We start from the raw sequence: 16,289 nt of genomic DNA, 5'->3' as shown, positions 1-16,289 counted from the left end.
CTCAATCAGGTCCATCAGGGACACCTCAGGGGCTTTTTAACAAGGTTCTTTGGAATGGCTTCTGAGTGCTACTTTCAAGTAGAAAGAGCAGTTTATGATCCCATTTCATTTTTACCCTTTTTTTTTCTAGTAAGGGAAGTCAATCACATTTGCTGGAGAATTCTGTCCTAACCTGCCTGCCCCTTCCTTTTCCCAGGTGTGAGGCAGGTGATGCCGAGGTTCCACACCAGGTTGAGGAACCGCCTGCGCTCCAAGGCCCAGGGCACAGACACAGTGCTGTGGCTGGCCCTATCCTCCGCCGCAGCCGCGCAACCCAATGGCCGCTTCTTTCAAGGTGACTTCCTCCCTGGCTATGAAGGCAGCTGACACAGGGCTGGGGGCAGCAGCTGGGCCTTAGAGGTGCACCTTCCCCTCCGTGAAACATACGTTCAGACTGACCCCTGGGGGGTGCCTGGGCTTCTTTGGCGAGATGATTGCTTTGCCTGCTGAGGTTAGTTTTGGGAAGTGCTTTATCCCTGATTGGTAGATTCTTTGAAGACTTGTGATAACCCTGTCATCAAGGTCCTGTGGGGACAAGGCAGAGGCAGTTCCTACCTTGGGGATTTTCTCTGCAGTTTCCTGAGGCCCGGGAGGGGCGCTATTCAAAGCTCCAGTGCAAAGGGAGTAATCAACTCTACTCTATTTTTGGAAGCAGTGACCTGTTCACGTGTCTTCCCCAGTGGGCTCCTAAGGGGGCAGGGGTATGGGTGCATGCCATCTGAAGAGAACACCTGACCTTGGGTGGAAGCCAGGCTCTTTGCTCTGCTTCTCTTTCTTCTCTTCTTGATGAGAACCATCTTGCTTGAGGGATCCTGAAGCGCTGGTGACCCCTGGCGTGTCTGGGAGAATGGCCGTACCCCTTCCCGCTGATCATTCAAACGTGGTCTCCCGCCCAGCCCTGGGTGCAGCCTGCCAGTTCCCAAACTGCACTTCACAATCGACCCACGCTGCCTAATCCATGTGGGACCTCTGAGGGCAGGATGGGGTCTAACATCCGCGGGGCACCATCACTCCCTCCCCAGCAGGTGTCATTTCAGGGCCTGAGCAGCACAAGGACAGAAGCCTGGCCCCGCTGCGGCGGCTAACACGTCTCTGCTGTTCCCTCTCACTTTTAGATCGGAAACCAGTTTCTACACACTTGCCTCTCGCTAGAATGTCCTCCTCACCGGCTGAAGAAGAGAAACTCATTGAAATCCTAGAACAGCTGGCTCAGACATTTAAATAGGCCAACCCAGACACAATGTGGTACCAGAATTGCCTTAGAAAATACCAGAAGGTGTGGTCTAGGGACCAGTGAACAGACCCCACTTCAACTTCCCCTTGAAGATGTTGTGCCTTACAGTGAGGGGCCTACAAGGTATGGGAACTTTTGTTTCAAAATCCTACTGGGGCTGTGATTAGGCTCACCCTGAACTCCTGCAGCAGGCTCTTTTCTTGTTTAAGTCTCTCATTTATTTGAAAATGTGGTTTTCTAAAGAATTTGAAGTTTGAGATGAACCACCATTGTCAGTCTGAGGGGAGGCAGAGGTGGCGGTAGCAGGAATGCCCCGCTGTGGACTGTGCTTCCCTTCCCTTTCTCAGATCCTCAGTGTCAGAGGCTGGTATCGGGCCCCCCTGCAGGAGAGGGCTGGGCACTGCCTTTGCTGTTCATGGTCCCAGGAGCATGGGACAATGCGTATTTACATAAATCATTTACATGAGGCCTAGTTTACATTTGCTTAAGATTAGGAGTGGCTTCTGCAATGCATCTGGCATTCTGGTACTATATTGTGATAAAACCTCTAATTTATAGCATTTTACCTCTTAGTGACTCCAGGGAAAGCTGTAACAAAACCAATGTGCAGATTTAGAATATCTACATAGATTCTTGGTGTCCATGGTGGAATAAACATAACTCATACCCCAGAGGAAAACCCAGATGGCTGCAGCTTCTCAGTGGTCCTTGAGCCCTGGATGGAAGTGTCTCATCAGCCAAGGACCCCAAGGAAGGGATTTTTCTGGATGTGCCAGCCTGAAACATCAGCATCTGACAAAAGGTGGTGCTATCAAGCATGCACCAGCTCCATTTAACTGCATGCCTCCTTTTCTGCAGGAGGAAGATGGGCCTCAGCAGTGCTGGGTGTGGGCAAGGCTGTGCTGGCAGCACCGGGACAGGGCAAGTCAGCCACCCCCTTGATGGTGATTCCATAACAGGTAGGTCACTTGGTATCTTTGTACCTATTTTTCTTCTCCATAAAATGAACCCCACAAGTTTTAAAAGAGGCTTGCCCTGGCAGTGTTTGCCCTGAAATCCTCCTCATTATTTGGAAAGTTTACTAAACACAGGAAAAAGCCGACTTACATGACAAAGAAGAAAAGAAAAAGGGGTCCCTGGCCACAGCCCGTATATGTGCTTAGACTGTGGTGAACGGGCCCAAATTCACCTCCAGACGGCAGCTCTCCATGGCGTCTAGACCAGGTGCAGTGGTCGGAAGCTCCCCTTCCCACCAACTGGACAGAACCCATGGGGCTAAACAGCACAGTAAGGTTGTCGGTGTGTGTGTGGCTGCATGGAACAGTGACGGGACCACAGCTGCAGAAAGGTTTTCACAGACATTTATTTTAAACCATGGAGGCAACTCCACACAGAGTTGTACGTTGGTAATGGCTACACGTATATTTTGGTTAGAGGGAAGCACAGTGGGAAAGTGAGCGGAGTAAAAACATTCACAATATTCAGCAGCATTTGAATGGAGGCCTGGATACAGATTTCAACATCCTCGGAAATTCTTGCTTATTACCACCTAATCACATTCAGGAAGTCAAAGTCAGGACTGATCAGGACTGGCAGCGAGTGTGGCAAATGCCGGAGGGGTCCAGCTAGACCACACGGGAGAAATCTGTTCCAACGTCAGGCTTTATTACCTTCTCAGCCTGACCTCCTGAAGAATCTCCTCACTTCAAAAAAAGAAAGAAAAAGATGATACCCATATGGTACCATGCCCACTGCAGCCAGGTCCAGATGTGGGCTGCAGCCCAGTGGAGGTACAGAATGGAAGATCCATGTCCCTGGTTAGAAGTTGAGTGGTAGGCAGGCACTAATGTGGGGCCAGCACCTTCCCTGTTGTCCAGTTAGTAACAGTTTTTGTACTTTTCATATAAAGATTTCCTTTTGCAAAATGACAGTACCTTGAAAAAACAAAGTCATTAAAAAGCAAGGCAAATGTTATAAGACACAAATAATACATGAGAGTACAATGGTTACAAGTGACACTAGGATTTTGGTCCATACTTCATATTGGCATATACTACTAATGTAAGGCTGCCATCCACTTAAATGATAAAAAGAGTATAGATGTGAAACATATTTTTCAAACCATTTTCCCTTTGTGAGTGACTGCTCACCTTCTCGTGCATCCCCGAGAACCAAGGGAAAAAAGAATCATAAATATCAAGGTCAGATTCTCAATCTAACTAACTTTTAAGCCAACCTGCAATTCCTGACACTTCCAACTCAGGTATTCTTCTTGACTTGTAAACATTTTGAGGTATCTATTTTTAATGAGATGGTACCATGATTATTTATTTCCACCCTTACCATCTTTAAAAAATTTTTTTTTTTCCTACAAACTCACTCATGAAAAGAAACTTCATCTTTTTCCAAAACCAAACGTGGTAGGCTCTAGATGGAAAAAGTCCAGAAAGCAACTCACTTGATATGATGGAAGACAACAAAGGCATGTGGTGATAGACTCTCCTTTATCCAAGTGAAGGCAGCAGTATGCGGGCAGGTCACTGGTGATGGGTTAGGCAAGTCCAGTAATAAACAAGACTCACTCATAGAATCATAGCATCACAGGACTGGAAGGGACCTTAAGAATGATGATTAAATTCATCCCTTACTCAAGCCTTTAATCTCCCTTTCAACATGGCTGGCAAAGGCTACATACTCTTTGTTAAAAAAAAAAAAATTCCCTAGTATGGGACATGCAAGGAAGACATCCCATTCCAGTTTAGGACAGATCTAATTTTTAGACAGAGCTTTCATGAGTTAAACTTAAGTAGACTTCTTGGTGGAAAGGATAATGTTTAAAGGCAAAAATACAAACCACAACCCTGAAGGGTTGACACGTGATTCTTGGTTATGAAGCTGAGCTGAAGTTTAAACAGGAACGCAGATGTTTCTGGACTGTTTTGGACATAGATCTTTGAGTCTTACAAGGAAAAGGCAAATAATGTGATAGCAAAGACAGGCACTGCCATGCCCCCATGTGGTGCGGTGTTCCTGCCTCCACAGGGCTGGGTCTCCCAGGCAGACCTGTACATTAATTGACAAAAATCTCTCCCTTCCCCTTGCAAGTGCCCCTATGAAGAGGATCTCCCACATTGGACTGGAATGATCTGTGACTTGCAAGAGCAGGAAGTGGAGGGCAGCAGCTGCCTGCATCTGCACCCAAACCCTCGGCACCGCCTGTTCGTGCAATGCCATACTCGACTAGAACAATCCCTTCCTGCCGCAGGTCCAGGGCTTTCCTTTACCAAAGTGGACCAGCTGAGCCCAGCACACTTTTGACCTTAGTCTGGGAGTCCTTCCTGGTTGCAGGCTGTGCATGTAATAGTCTCCACCTCCTCCTCCCAGACTCCAGTGAGAGGCTGTGCACCCAAAGATCCAGAATTAGTTATCCTGGGTCGTTTTCAGATAACAGTTCTAGGGATTTCCAAAGAAAAAGAAATGGATACTATTATAATATAAACTAATAGTAGCACTGGCTGCAGGAGGAGCCCCTGGGGAAACCCCTCTTGTTGAGCCGTGTGCTGCTTCCTCTGAGGCCAGGGAGCAGCAGCATCTGGTAGTGAGGAGAGCTTGGTTCTGGGACTGCAGCTGAGCCACTTGGCTGTTCTCCGGCAGCTCCAGCCCACTTGTGATCCCCGGACACACCACACTGACTCCAGCTCTCAAGCCCTTGTTTATGCTATTTCTGAAGCCTGGAAAGTCATTTCCATTTTTCCCCCTTATGACTCACTCCTCATCCTTTAACACTGAGCTCAAGTCCTTTCCTCTGTGAAGCTCCTCCTGCCATACCTGCTGGGTTAGTGGCACCCCTGGTGTGCCTCTATCACGACCACATTGTACTGAAATGACCCATTTACTCACTGTGTGACCTCTGCCCAGCCTGGGAATGGGCCTCAGACACCTTGCACCGCCAGTGCCTAGTTTAAAGCCTGGTGAGCACTCAACACGGTTGATATGAACATCCAAATCTCAAAGATCATCTAGATAACTCAGTGTTCAACATGAACTTAATTTCTGCATTTTCCAATCTCAAGTTAATACATATCTGCCTTCATACTAGGAAAAATTCAACATTATTTTAAAGGAGAAAAAAGTAAGAATGTATTGGTAAAGTGATTTCTTTCACTTTGAAATATAAATCTTAGTGAACAGGAACACTTACATACAATTAAACTTCTATGAACAGCCATAACCAAAGGAATCTCATTTAGTGAATGTCCAGTAACTGTGACCCACAGTTAAAGCTATCCTTTTGCTTTAAAACCAAAATTTCGGCCTTAAGAAGTGATTAATGTCAGGCAAAAATAAATTCTACTTTTATTTATTTATTCAGGGTCTTGCTCTGCTGCCCAGGCTAGATTGCAGTGGTGCAATCATAGGTCACTGCATCCTTGAATTCCTGGGCTCAAGCGATCCTCCTGCCTCAGCTTCCTGAGTAGCTGGGAATACAGGAGTGTGCCACTACACTCAAATAATTTTTAAATTTTTGGTAGCGACAGGGTCTTGCTATGGTGCCCAGGCTGGTCTTTAACTCCTGGGCTCAGTGATCCTCCCACCTTGTCTTCCCAAAGTGTTAAGATTATAGGTGTGAGCCACAGCACCTGGCCTATACTTTTACAAAATGAATCTCAGAAAATGAAAATATAATATTCCATAAGGGCAGTGCTGTAAGCCCAGGAATCACGGCCAAATGGGGTAGGGTGAATTTTAAGTGCCCGTAGATTTCCATTTCAATTTTGCCCCTGGGGTGGCCTAAGGGGGATGTATAGGAAGGAATTTATGTGGATAAAGGCAATAATCATCTCCCCACCACAGGGCTGGGCCAAAATAAGTGTAATATACACCTGCAGTAAGAGGAACAAACCTGGTTCCAGAGAGCACCCTGTCTCAAGGTGCTGAAAGTCTCTCTTCCCACTTATGCCATTACTAAGTAATGTTCAAAAACAGCTATTCCTTGAACATTCTTTTAGATTCTCTTGTTTACATCTTAGCCATAACTGCCTGGTATAACTAAATGTGTTTTCTGCTTGGAACACTCTAGATCTCTGAAGATCCCTTCCAGTGTTGTGATTCATGATTTCTTGAATCATTAAAACAATCAAATGAGAAACTCATTATGGTGGGTTGACCTCATGCAAAATGACACAAGATTCCAAATGCTTAATCTCAAACAATTTTGCTATTGTGAAGACACATTCAGGCAGAAATGTCATTTGTTGGGAGGAACCGAGAGCATGTGGTTGGTTTTGTCCCACCAGGCAGAGAACAACTCTGTGTATGATATGTGTCGATCTGCCACTTTCTCAACACAGTCACATTAGGCATTATTGGCAAGAGCTGCTATGTTTAAGTAATAGAGCAAAAATATATGTAAAGTGCAAATCCAAAGGGTAAAACAAGAATTATGAGAGTTCACCTGGACAGAACAAAAGCCAAGTGCCGGCGCCAGCTTTCACTCCTAAGGAATGGAGCCTCCATTTCCATAAAATGCTTGGAAGACACTCAACACCAGTACATATTTCTCTACAAATTACAAAAATGGGGGAGAAACTTAATGAAAAACTCAAGAATTCACAGTATTACAGACACACAGTTGGTTTGCTAAACGCATTTCACCAAATTCAAGCACCGACACAGATGAGAGAAAAGGGAAGAGCAATGGATACCTTGACTTATATGTGGTTTCTTGATCGTGATTCTCCACACCAGTGAGATGTGAAGTGGCTTCAGCCTCTGAGTGGCTCTGTGGGCTGCGAGGGAGACGGTAGAGTGGCATGCAGGACCACAGGCCAGAGCGACTGTAGAGTACATACGCAATCTGATGGGACACTCTGCTTCCCGAATGAGGTCTGAACGCATCTAGACCCATCTCAGAACCCATAGAGGCTTGCTGGGGCTTCGCTGTCCTAATACTGTGTTCCTCTCTCCGTAGACAGGCCAAGCTCAAAGTTCAGGAAGGGAAAGTAGAGTGATTCATGTTTATTACTCATTTCCCACACACAGTCCTCTATTACATACAACTTAGTAAGTGGCTGCAGGTTCTAGTAATAAACTACAAAATAGATATTTGAATATTTTAAATTTCATTCCCTTATTAAAGCTCTCTCACAGAGCAATCATGCAGAAGACTCCAAGTAGTTATAACAGTTTTGACTGATGCAAGCAAGGGTAGTGTGGACCAGGGCAGTGAAGTGACAAGTGCTCACAACCTTGTGCGGTGCATGCGTGTGTGCCTCTTCAGGGCTCTGGTCACATGGGCTGATCTGGTCTGATGGCTCAGCCAACAGCTGCCATGGACCATGGCTGCGTGGGACACATGTGCTGGTCCTACTTCCCAATGCTGGGGCAGCAGAATCACCTCTAGGAAGAAAGCACACGTAGGGGCAGTACCCAAGGATGGCTTGTAGTACTTCCCCCTAGTTAGAGAAGGAATGAATGATTGTGAGGGCTAAAAACGGCTTTCCTGGAAAAGAGGGAAAATAATAGGGGGGATTTCAATTTTACTCCCATATGTATTACCACCAAAAACCTGCAAAATCAGAAGAGGGCAAGACACTGTGGGGTGGGGCTTGGGTTGGGAAGGACAAACAATTGGCCTGTGATCCTCAAGAGACTGGTGAGCTCCCTGATGCTCCGGACACACGAGGCTGAATGAGCTGTATGTGTAAAGTGCTTAGGAGGGGCAGGCACCCAGGGCAGGCTTTCCATTAATTTTCCTTCCATTTTTACAGGTGAAAATAAGACTTGAAAAAGGACTTCCATATCCTGAGTTGAGCCACTACACACAAGAATATTTCATTTTCTCAAGCTTGATTGGACTCCCTTAGAAATAAGAGTTCCTCAGGCATACTCTCTAAAGTCCTCTTTTCCATTCCCCATGGGAACACAGCCTGTGCTGTAGGTACCTGTCTCGGACCAATCACATACTGTTTTAGTAAGAAAGTGTGCAAAGTGTTCTGATGAAAAATATCTAGTTTTTAAAGGGACAAACTACAGAGGGTGAGGAATACAGCAGAATTACAACCTTGCTATAATGAACACATTCAAGTTCAGAGATGATGTCACACAGAAAAACACATCTTAAAGACACTTATTTTCAGAGCATGTATGGTGGGGGTCCCCAACCCTGGGCTGTGGATGGGTACTGGTCCATGGCTTGTGAGGAGAGAAATGGGGCTGCACATCAGAGGTGGGCAGCGGGCAAGTGAGCATTACTGCCTCAGCTCTGCCTCCCATCAGATCAGCGGTGGCATTAGATTCTCATAGGAGCACGGACCCTACAGTGAACTGCGCATGCAAGGGATCTAGGTTGCATGCTCCTTATGAGAATCTAATGCCTGATGATCTGAGGTGGAACAGTTTCATTTTGAAGCTGGTCCCCAATGCCAACAAAGTTGAGGACTGCTGATGTAGGGTTGTGTGTGTGTGTGTCGTTCTTTTTCATTGTTATGAGTGAGGAAGAGCTGTGTCAAAAAACTAAGGCTCAGGAGGCTCCAACTGAATTCTAAATGATCCAGGCACTGATCGTTGAAGCTCTGAGTTAAAATAATCTACTTCTGTGATAACCATGGTTGGAAGCAGCTTTCTCACAGCATTTTTTTTTTAATGTGGGAAAGACAGAGGCAACTGAGGCAGAAACACAGTCTTTTCTACTTAATAAGAACATGAATGAGGCAGACATTACAAACAAATCTTCAGGCGATTCCCGCAGCCAGCTGGCGAACCCACATGATGGGTTTGCAAGTCTCTCCACTGAGGAGGACATGAAACCAGAAACACTGGAATAAATAATGTAAAAACATCCCCTCCAGTAAAGGCAGAGAAGGTGCAGGTAGATGCAGAGGGAAGATAAGAAAAAGACTCTGGCCACATGACACATGTTGAAGTAAAGAAAACACAGAAACTATAATGACCAAAATACTCTGAATAGATACTTCCCTTATTTCTCTGACACACAAAGCAACAAGTAAAATGGAGTGTTGAGAAGTATAAAAGTTAAACACCCCACACAGATTTTTCGGTATAGTCAAAACAATGCAGCACAGCCAGACCGTATAAACCATTTGTTAAAAAAAATAGCTTCTTTTCTATTGTATGAACAAGTTGGAAGAGTCCCCTTGCAAGTGTGCACTCGCTGGGTTACCACTGTACGCACAGGTAATCTGCAAATTCATCCAGGGTCTTCAGTTTCTGACTTCTCACACATCTGCTTTACTGCTCTGGTGATGATTTGGATTAAAACAACCATTTCTTTAGTAAATACTATCTTTCTGATTCCTGGGAGAGTCAAGACACAACTGGGGTCATATCCCAGAGCTGCAAAAAGAAAGAGAAAATACAGAATGAACTAAAATTAAATTGTGTTGAGGATAACAGTCCTTATAACTAAATTCTTCAAGGATTTTTTTTTTCATTTAACAAACTACATACTATACTAATATGATTTCTAAATCTATAAAATATTTTTTCATCAAAAAACTTCAAAGAAAGCTCAAAAACATGACAATGACAGCTTGAAATTTTGATGCAGCTAATGAAGAATAATGGCAGAGAGGACTGGGAAGACAAGCTGCCCTGCAGATCCTCCTGTGAGTCACTAAAAGGGTAATGTTGCAGAGCACTGTGTTTACATCTGAGGCAGCTTTAGATGAGCCAACATTAAAGAGACAACATAGATTTGGCCTACCCTCCAAATAGACTGAATCCATTAAATAACTCAATCTATTAACTGGACACCAAGGACATGCTGTGTCCTTTCCATTTAAACTTCCACTTTACAAGATACCTCGTTTTCAAAAATAAAGGACCTGAGGCTCTCAGAGTTTATTCTGTTTTAACTAATTAATTCATAATTTCGAGACAGGGTCTTGTTCTGTCACCGAGGCTGGAGTGCAGTGGTGCAATGATGGCTTACTGCAGCCTCAACTTACTGGGCTCAAGCAGTTGCACCTCAGCTTCCCCAGTAGCTGGGACTATAGGCAGGCACCACCACATCTGGCTCATTGTTAACTTTTTTGTAGAAATGGGGGTCTCACTATGGTGGCCAGGCTGGTCTTGAACTCCTGGGACCAAGTGATCTTCAGTCTCACCTCCCAAAGTGCTGGGATTAGAGGCGTGAGCCATCGCCCAGGCTCCAGAGTTTATTTTAAACTTCCTCTCAAAGTCATGAAGATCTGGTAGCTTCCGAAGTGGGTTATTTTAGCCACCTAATCCTGTTGTGACCTCAAAGAATGGGTCAGGGAGGTAGAGCTCAGTGCGCTATAAATTCTCATCTGTATTACTGATTTGACTGCTGCACATGTGACCTATTACAGTCTTTTTAAAGAGTCTGTCCCAAGTAGACTATCTATCCCTTGCAGGCTGGAGCTATGTTTTATTTCTTTGTGTTGAGCCAATGCCTGGCATGAGGCTGTGCATATATCAGATAGCAGGTTTGTAACAGGTTCTCAAAAACACTCACCTTCAAGGGTAACTTTTTTTTTTTAAGAGATGAGGTCTCGCTTTGTACTTGAGGGCAGTGATGTGATCAAAGCTCACTGTAGGCTTCAGCTCCTGGACTCAAGCAATCCTCCCACCTAAATCTCCTGAGTAGCTGGGACTATAGGCACATACCACCAAGCCTGGCTACCCAAGGATAACCTTTAGAGCAGTGCTTCCCATGTTCTTGGTAATCCTGTGTATTTATATGAGGCCAAAGATGGAAAGCTTCTTAATAGGATGGCATCTTACCTTAATAACCTTGTCAGTTCCAGAAGTCAGTAACCATCCTCTGGTTTCATCAAAATGCACATGCACTATGTTATGTTTACTGTCATGGAAGGTAGCTGTGGGTGCACGTCTGGAAGGAGCAAAGAAAGTTTCTGAGAGGAAAAGGTGGTGACATATGAATGAAAGAGATCTAGGATGACATTAGCCTCTACATTTTGGCCTCATGACTAAAACTGCTTCACTCATAGGAATGCTCCTCAGATCTGCCTTTATTCCGTGGCAACCAGTTATGATTAAAAAAAAAAATACAAGGATTCTTACTAAAATGGAAAAGAGATGAAATTTCCAAAAGTCTTTCTGGAGAATGTCTTGCTCCAATAGTGTCTAATATAGCGATAATCTCCACCTGAGCTTTTAAAAACCACAGTGCTTCTGCTAAGTGTGAGCTCAGAGGGACTTGCCAGTAAAATAGTCTACCTTTGTCTATTTAATTAAAAAAAAAAAAAAAAAAGACCATGATAGTACTAAGTGTCCCATGATATTACTAAGTGTCATTCTAATTGGAGAACTATCCACCTCTATTCATTTTTCCTTTTTCACCGGTATGATTGCAGACTTGGTTTTTCTATAGTATTCTAAAGCTGTAACATGCAAAACAAAATAAAAAATAAACATTATTTTCGGATTTTGTTTAACATACATTTTTTTTTTTTAAGTAAGAAGGCTTGTCCACTGCCTAGGTGCTCCAGAGGCAATGCAAGTGCTTCCTCAGAGAAGAGGCAGAGGAAACGAGTGGCGAAAGGCGTAGGGTGCAGCCTAGGAGACAGCACTCTTCTCATGCTTCACGGGACCCACTCCACTGCAGGGGGCTCCCTCAGGACAACTTTTGTTTCTATAGCTAAATCTGCAGGATAGATCTTCAGTATATCAAAATGGTTACTTTAAATTTTTAGAAGAGTTAGGCTTAATTGTAAGTCCCTTAGACTCTTAGGGTCTATGTCTTTAGCTATAAAGTGAAGAATTCAAGCAGAATATCTCTAAGGTCTCTTGCACTTCCTAATTCAATGAGAAGAACCCTCTTACTAATTTCATCACATATGATGAGTGGGAAATAATGAACATAAATGCATACTTACGCAAGGGCATCTCATTTTATATTTGATATGGATAAATAAGACTACTTCCGATTTTACTGTAATACCAGGTGCTGGGAGGATTGGGAAGACAAGCTACCCTGCAGATCCTCCTGTTAGTCACTAAAATTAGGGAAATGTTGCAGAGCACTGTGTTTACGTCTGGGAGCAGCTTTCAATAGCCAACATTAAAGAGACAACACAGATTTGCACCCCTCCACAGCACACTGAGGGGTAGTAACCTATGTCTTGGGTTACTGGGCAGGTCTGACAAGCAGCCAGCTGAGTAACTGGGCAACTGGGAATATTTGCCTCTTGGGTAAAGCAACTTAGCTCTTCCAAGAAAATGAAACTTTCTGGACCCTGTGGACTCACTGAACTCCTGTAGAGATACCAGCTTGTGCTAGAAAGTGAACCTTGGGCCCTTATACTCCTGGGCAATTCTCAAGTAAATCAGCAGACAGAAGAGTTTGCTCTGACAGCACCTATTTTAAAGGCACATAACCTAGAAATTAGGAATAAACGGAGCTGAATTCTTTGAGTGTATTTTCTCTTCTCCTGTCTCACAGGATGACACAAATCTCTCAGTGGCAAAGGACAACTTGTACTGCTTGCCACAGACTGTGTTCTAAACCAGCAGAAACTAGAGCAACTTGGGTGATGGCTGCAGCACCACGCGCAGTGCTCAGATTCCATCCTCGCCTCAACCTGAAGCAGTATGCAGGCTGCGGGAACTCACTCTTCATCTGTGATGGCCTCGTGGCAGCTGTCACAGACCCTCACTTCAAACTCAAAGCCCATCAGGGGGATGGAGGAGCGCTTGGAGCTGCACTTGCCGCAGACGGCCTTCCCACACTTGCGGCAGTGGTGCTGGAGGAGGGAGAGAAAATAGATACTCATCATGGCTCCTGAGGCCCCCACTCCTCAGCCCTCCTGGCAGACAGAGGTATACTTAACTGCATCCAGGTGAGGATGCTGAACAAGAGGACCCCAGAACTAAAGGGAACACATTAGATGTGTTCTCATTTGGGGCTCTGTTTATTCAACAAGGACTGTTGGGAAACACATTTGACAGGGACGGACACCTCCCTACTCTCTTGCTTTCCCTACTCTTTTGTTTTTTTGAGACAGAGTCTTGCTGTATTGCCCAGGCTACAGTGCAGTGGCATGCTCTTGGCTCACTGCAACCTCTGCCTCCTGGGTTCAAGTGATTCTTCTGCCTCATGGTGACCTCAGCTACCATGTCCGGCTAATTTTTGTATTTTTAGTACAGACGGGATTTCACCATATTTGCCAGGCTGGTCTCGAACTCCTGACCTCGTGATCTGCCGGCCTCGGCCTCCCAAAGTGCTGGGATTACAGGTATGAGCCACCGCACCCAGCCTGCTTTCCCTCCTCTTGGTCCTTTCCAATTATCATACTAGGAACTACAGAGGAACCACCCAGTGACCAGGTGATCTTAAAGCGGGTGTATGAGAAAGTGCCATCTCTGGAGATTATGCTGCTGAAGGAGAACATGCAGGAAACCTGATTCAATCTGCTGACTTTGGCCATGCTGAGCCTAGGTGACCTAACATTTGATTTCCTTGGGGAAGACCAAACAGAACCATGAATTAGATTGAGTATTTTAAGTAGATCTCAATCACTAAAATTAATCAGAAAGAGGGAAAGTAAAATAATTAAGGAGAGAGAAACACCACTTACATAATTTCATGGTTTGGTGTCCATATGAACTAAGCATGGCACCTCTAATTGTAAGGTGTATTGCAATAACGGCCACTAGAATTCTAAAATCATATCCCTAACTGTTTACTGGGAACCACCCACTACAGAAACCAAATCCAGTAGGAATGAGCTATGGTAGACAAGGAGAGTAAATTACTGTGCAACCACAAGGTGACTCCAGGGTAATAATTTACCCTCACCACAACCCCCACCCAGGGGCGTTATTTCTTCTAAGATCACATGGGCTGAGCTATTTCTGCAAAATTACATTTTGATGAAGCATCCATATCACTCACCTGTCTGAGACCAATTTTCTTACTGTCCCACATTTGCTTGAAGTTCCAGAAGAAAGGCTGATCACATTTTTGGCAGGAATCACTGTCCAACCATTCGGGGGTCTTATCAAATAAAGCACAGAACAGGTCACAGTGGCCAGCGGTAAGGACAATGGAACCACTGACCCTGATAAAATTTATGGAGTAATCAGGATGTGTTTATAAGAAACAGAGGTGTGATTTCTCGGTCAATAATTCAAAAAATATTTACTGAATGCCTATTCTGTGGCAGGCCCTGGGGATGGGATGCAGTGGTAAATAAGAATCTCCACCATCACGAGAATATGATCAAGGCATCAGGCATCACAGGAGGCTCTGACCCAGGCTGAGGTTCTCAGACAAGACAACTGAGACCTGGGGATGGCTGGAGTGCAGATGGAGGAAACAAGGGATGAGGCTGGAGGAGGCAGTATTAATGTTTGTTTGTGAAACAATTTCTCAAATACCAGCTTATTACCATTAAAATTATGTAGCAAAAACAAATATTTAAAGACATGGAACATGTTCAATATATAATAAACTAAAACAAAACCCCCAGGTTATTAAATGGTATCGTAGCACAAAGTTAAGAGAGACTAGGAGAAGATATTTATAAAGTTTGTAACTAACAACTCCTGCAAATTACTGTGTACAAAGAAACCCTGGAAAATCAATATGGAAATAACAAGAAACAGTTGAGAAACTGGCAGAAGATACAAAAGATATGAGCATGCAGCTCACAGTCAGGGAAGTCTGAATTGCTAAAGTGAGCCTCTCTTCATAAGAGATGCTCAAATCTACTGTTAAACAGAGAATGCAAATAAAAATGAGATGCTATTTTATCTCTGTCTCCAAAAGGGCAAAAACAGAGAGGAGGCAACAATAGCTATTGGTGAGGATGTGAGGTGTCAGAAACCTCCCTGTTCTCCATTAGAAGTATAAATGAATACAGCTATTTGGTTGTTTGTACAACCAAACAGCTGTACTCATTTGTAGCAAAATCAAGAATATACCTTCAACTGATCCCACCCTTGGGTTTATGGGCCTGAGAGTCTCACATAGGGCAGGTCTCTGAGGGGACACATACAAGGTCATCTCGGCACTGTGTGTGGTATCAGGGCGTTTGTGCCAATCTACATGCCCTTTGCTTGGGAAACAAGTAAAATGTGACTGCTACACACTATGAGGTCCTATGCAGAAGCACCACAAGAAACAGCAGGATGGGAGAGCCCAGAAGGGTTCAATGATGAAAGTTGGAAATAGAACCAGACTTACAGAGCATCAGTTATGTAAACTTTTTTTTTTTTTTTTTGAGACAAGAATCTTGCCATGTTGCCCAGGCTGGAATGCAATGGTATGATCTTGGCTCATTGCAACCTCTGCCTCCCAGGTTCACGCAATTCTCCTGCCTCAGCCTCCCGAGTAGCTGAGATTACAGGCATGCACCACCATGCCTGGCTAATTTTTTTGTATTGTTGACAGGGTTTCGCCATGTTGGCCAGGCTGGTCTTGAACTCCTAATTTCAAGTTATCCACCTGCCTCGGCCTCCCAAAGTGCTGGGATTACAGGCATGAGTCACTGTGCCGGCCCAGTTATGTAAACTTTGACACACACACACACACACACACACACACACACACCCCTTTTATAAAGAAGCATGAAGCATGTGTGTTCAGGACACACATCAAATGCATAACAGTGGGTATCTGTAAAGAGGCATTTAGGAGTTAAGGACCAATAAAGAGGGGAAAAAAATCAGCATGTTTGTGAGTCTGTTTTTTGTTTTTTTTAAAAAAAAGTCTTACACATGTGTTACATGTAGAGAAAAATGTTAGGAAGGATGTCTGCCAACACATTCAGAGTGCTATTTCTGGGTGGTGGTAGTATGAGTAACTGACATCTTCTGTATTTACTAATGAGCCTTTTATAACTTTTCTACCAAGAATATTATATACAATATATACTTTTAAAAAATACTAAAAGTTAACAAAAATGGGATTTCGTTAACTGTATAAAACACCTGTTCAACCTATGGGTTGTCACTCTATCTGCATCCAGCCACTCAAGGTCTTCCATCGTCTGCCCTTATCTTTCAG

General features: G+C 44.2%; 2 protein-coding genes across 6 annotated transcripts in view; one reads left to right on the top strand and one right to left on the bottom strand.

Moving 5' to 3' along the window:
* DHRS12 (dehydrogenase/reductase 12) overlaps positions 1-15,503 on the top strand; it is a 45,142-nt gene extending 29,639 nt beyond the window's left edge. Inside the window, 4 exon segments of the mRNA XM_064373605.1 lie at positions 197-334; positions 1,155-1,396; positions 2,132-2,232; positions 8,044-15,503. Of these exon segments, the coding sequence (XP_064229675.1) occupies positions 197-334; positions 1,155-1,264 (248 nt within the window). The 3' untranslated portion in view covers positions 1,265-1,396; positions 2,132-2,232; positions 8,044-15,503.
* The window catches only part of WDFY2 (WD repeat and FYVE domain containing 2), a 197,072-nt gene continuing 183,399 nt past the window's right edge, over positions 2,617-16,289 (bottom strand). For 2 of the 5 annotated variants that reach the window (XR_002479204.2, XR_010341650.1), the window contains 5 exons: positions 14,175-14,276; positions 12,893-13,023; positions 11,042-11,150; positions 6,979-9,628; positions 2,617-6,835 (listed from right to left, as the gene is read on the bottom strand). Coding sequence is in view for 1 of the 5 variants with exons in the window: in XM_021674546.2 (XP_021530221.1) it covers positions 9,599-9,628; positions 11,042-11,150; positions 12,893-13,023; positions 14,175-14,276 (372 nt within the window). In the remaining 4 variants the exon portion in view is untranslated. Of the gene's footprint in view, positions 9,629-11,041; positions 11,151-12,892; positions 13,024-14,174; positions 14,277-16,289 lie in introns of all 5 variants that reach the window. The other 3 variants (XR_010341648.1, XR_010341649.1, XM_021674546.2) reach the window with 3 other exon arrangements.

The sequence above is a fragment of the Aotus nancymaae genome, unplaced genomic scaffold (genome assembly GCF_030222135.1).
Source record: "Aotus nancymaae isolate 86718 unplaced genomic scaffold, 86718_ANA_hifiasm-v0.15.2.pri h1tg000009l, whole genome shotgun sequence".
NCBI classification, from domain to species: Eukaryota; Metazoa; Chordata; class Mammalia; order Primates; family Aotidae; genus Aotus; species Aotus nancymaae.
Note: the sequence above shows the minus strand (reverse complement) of the source record. Positions and strands in the feature narration are given on the sequence as shown.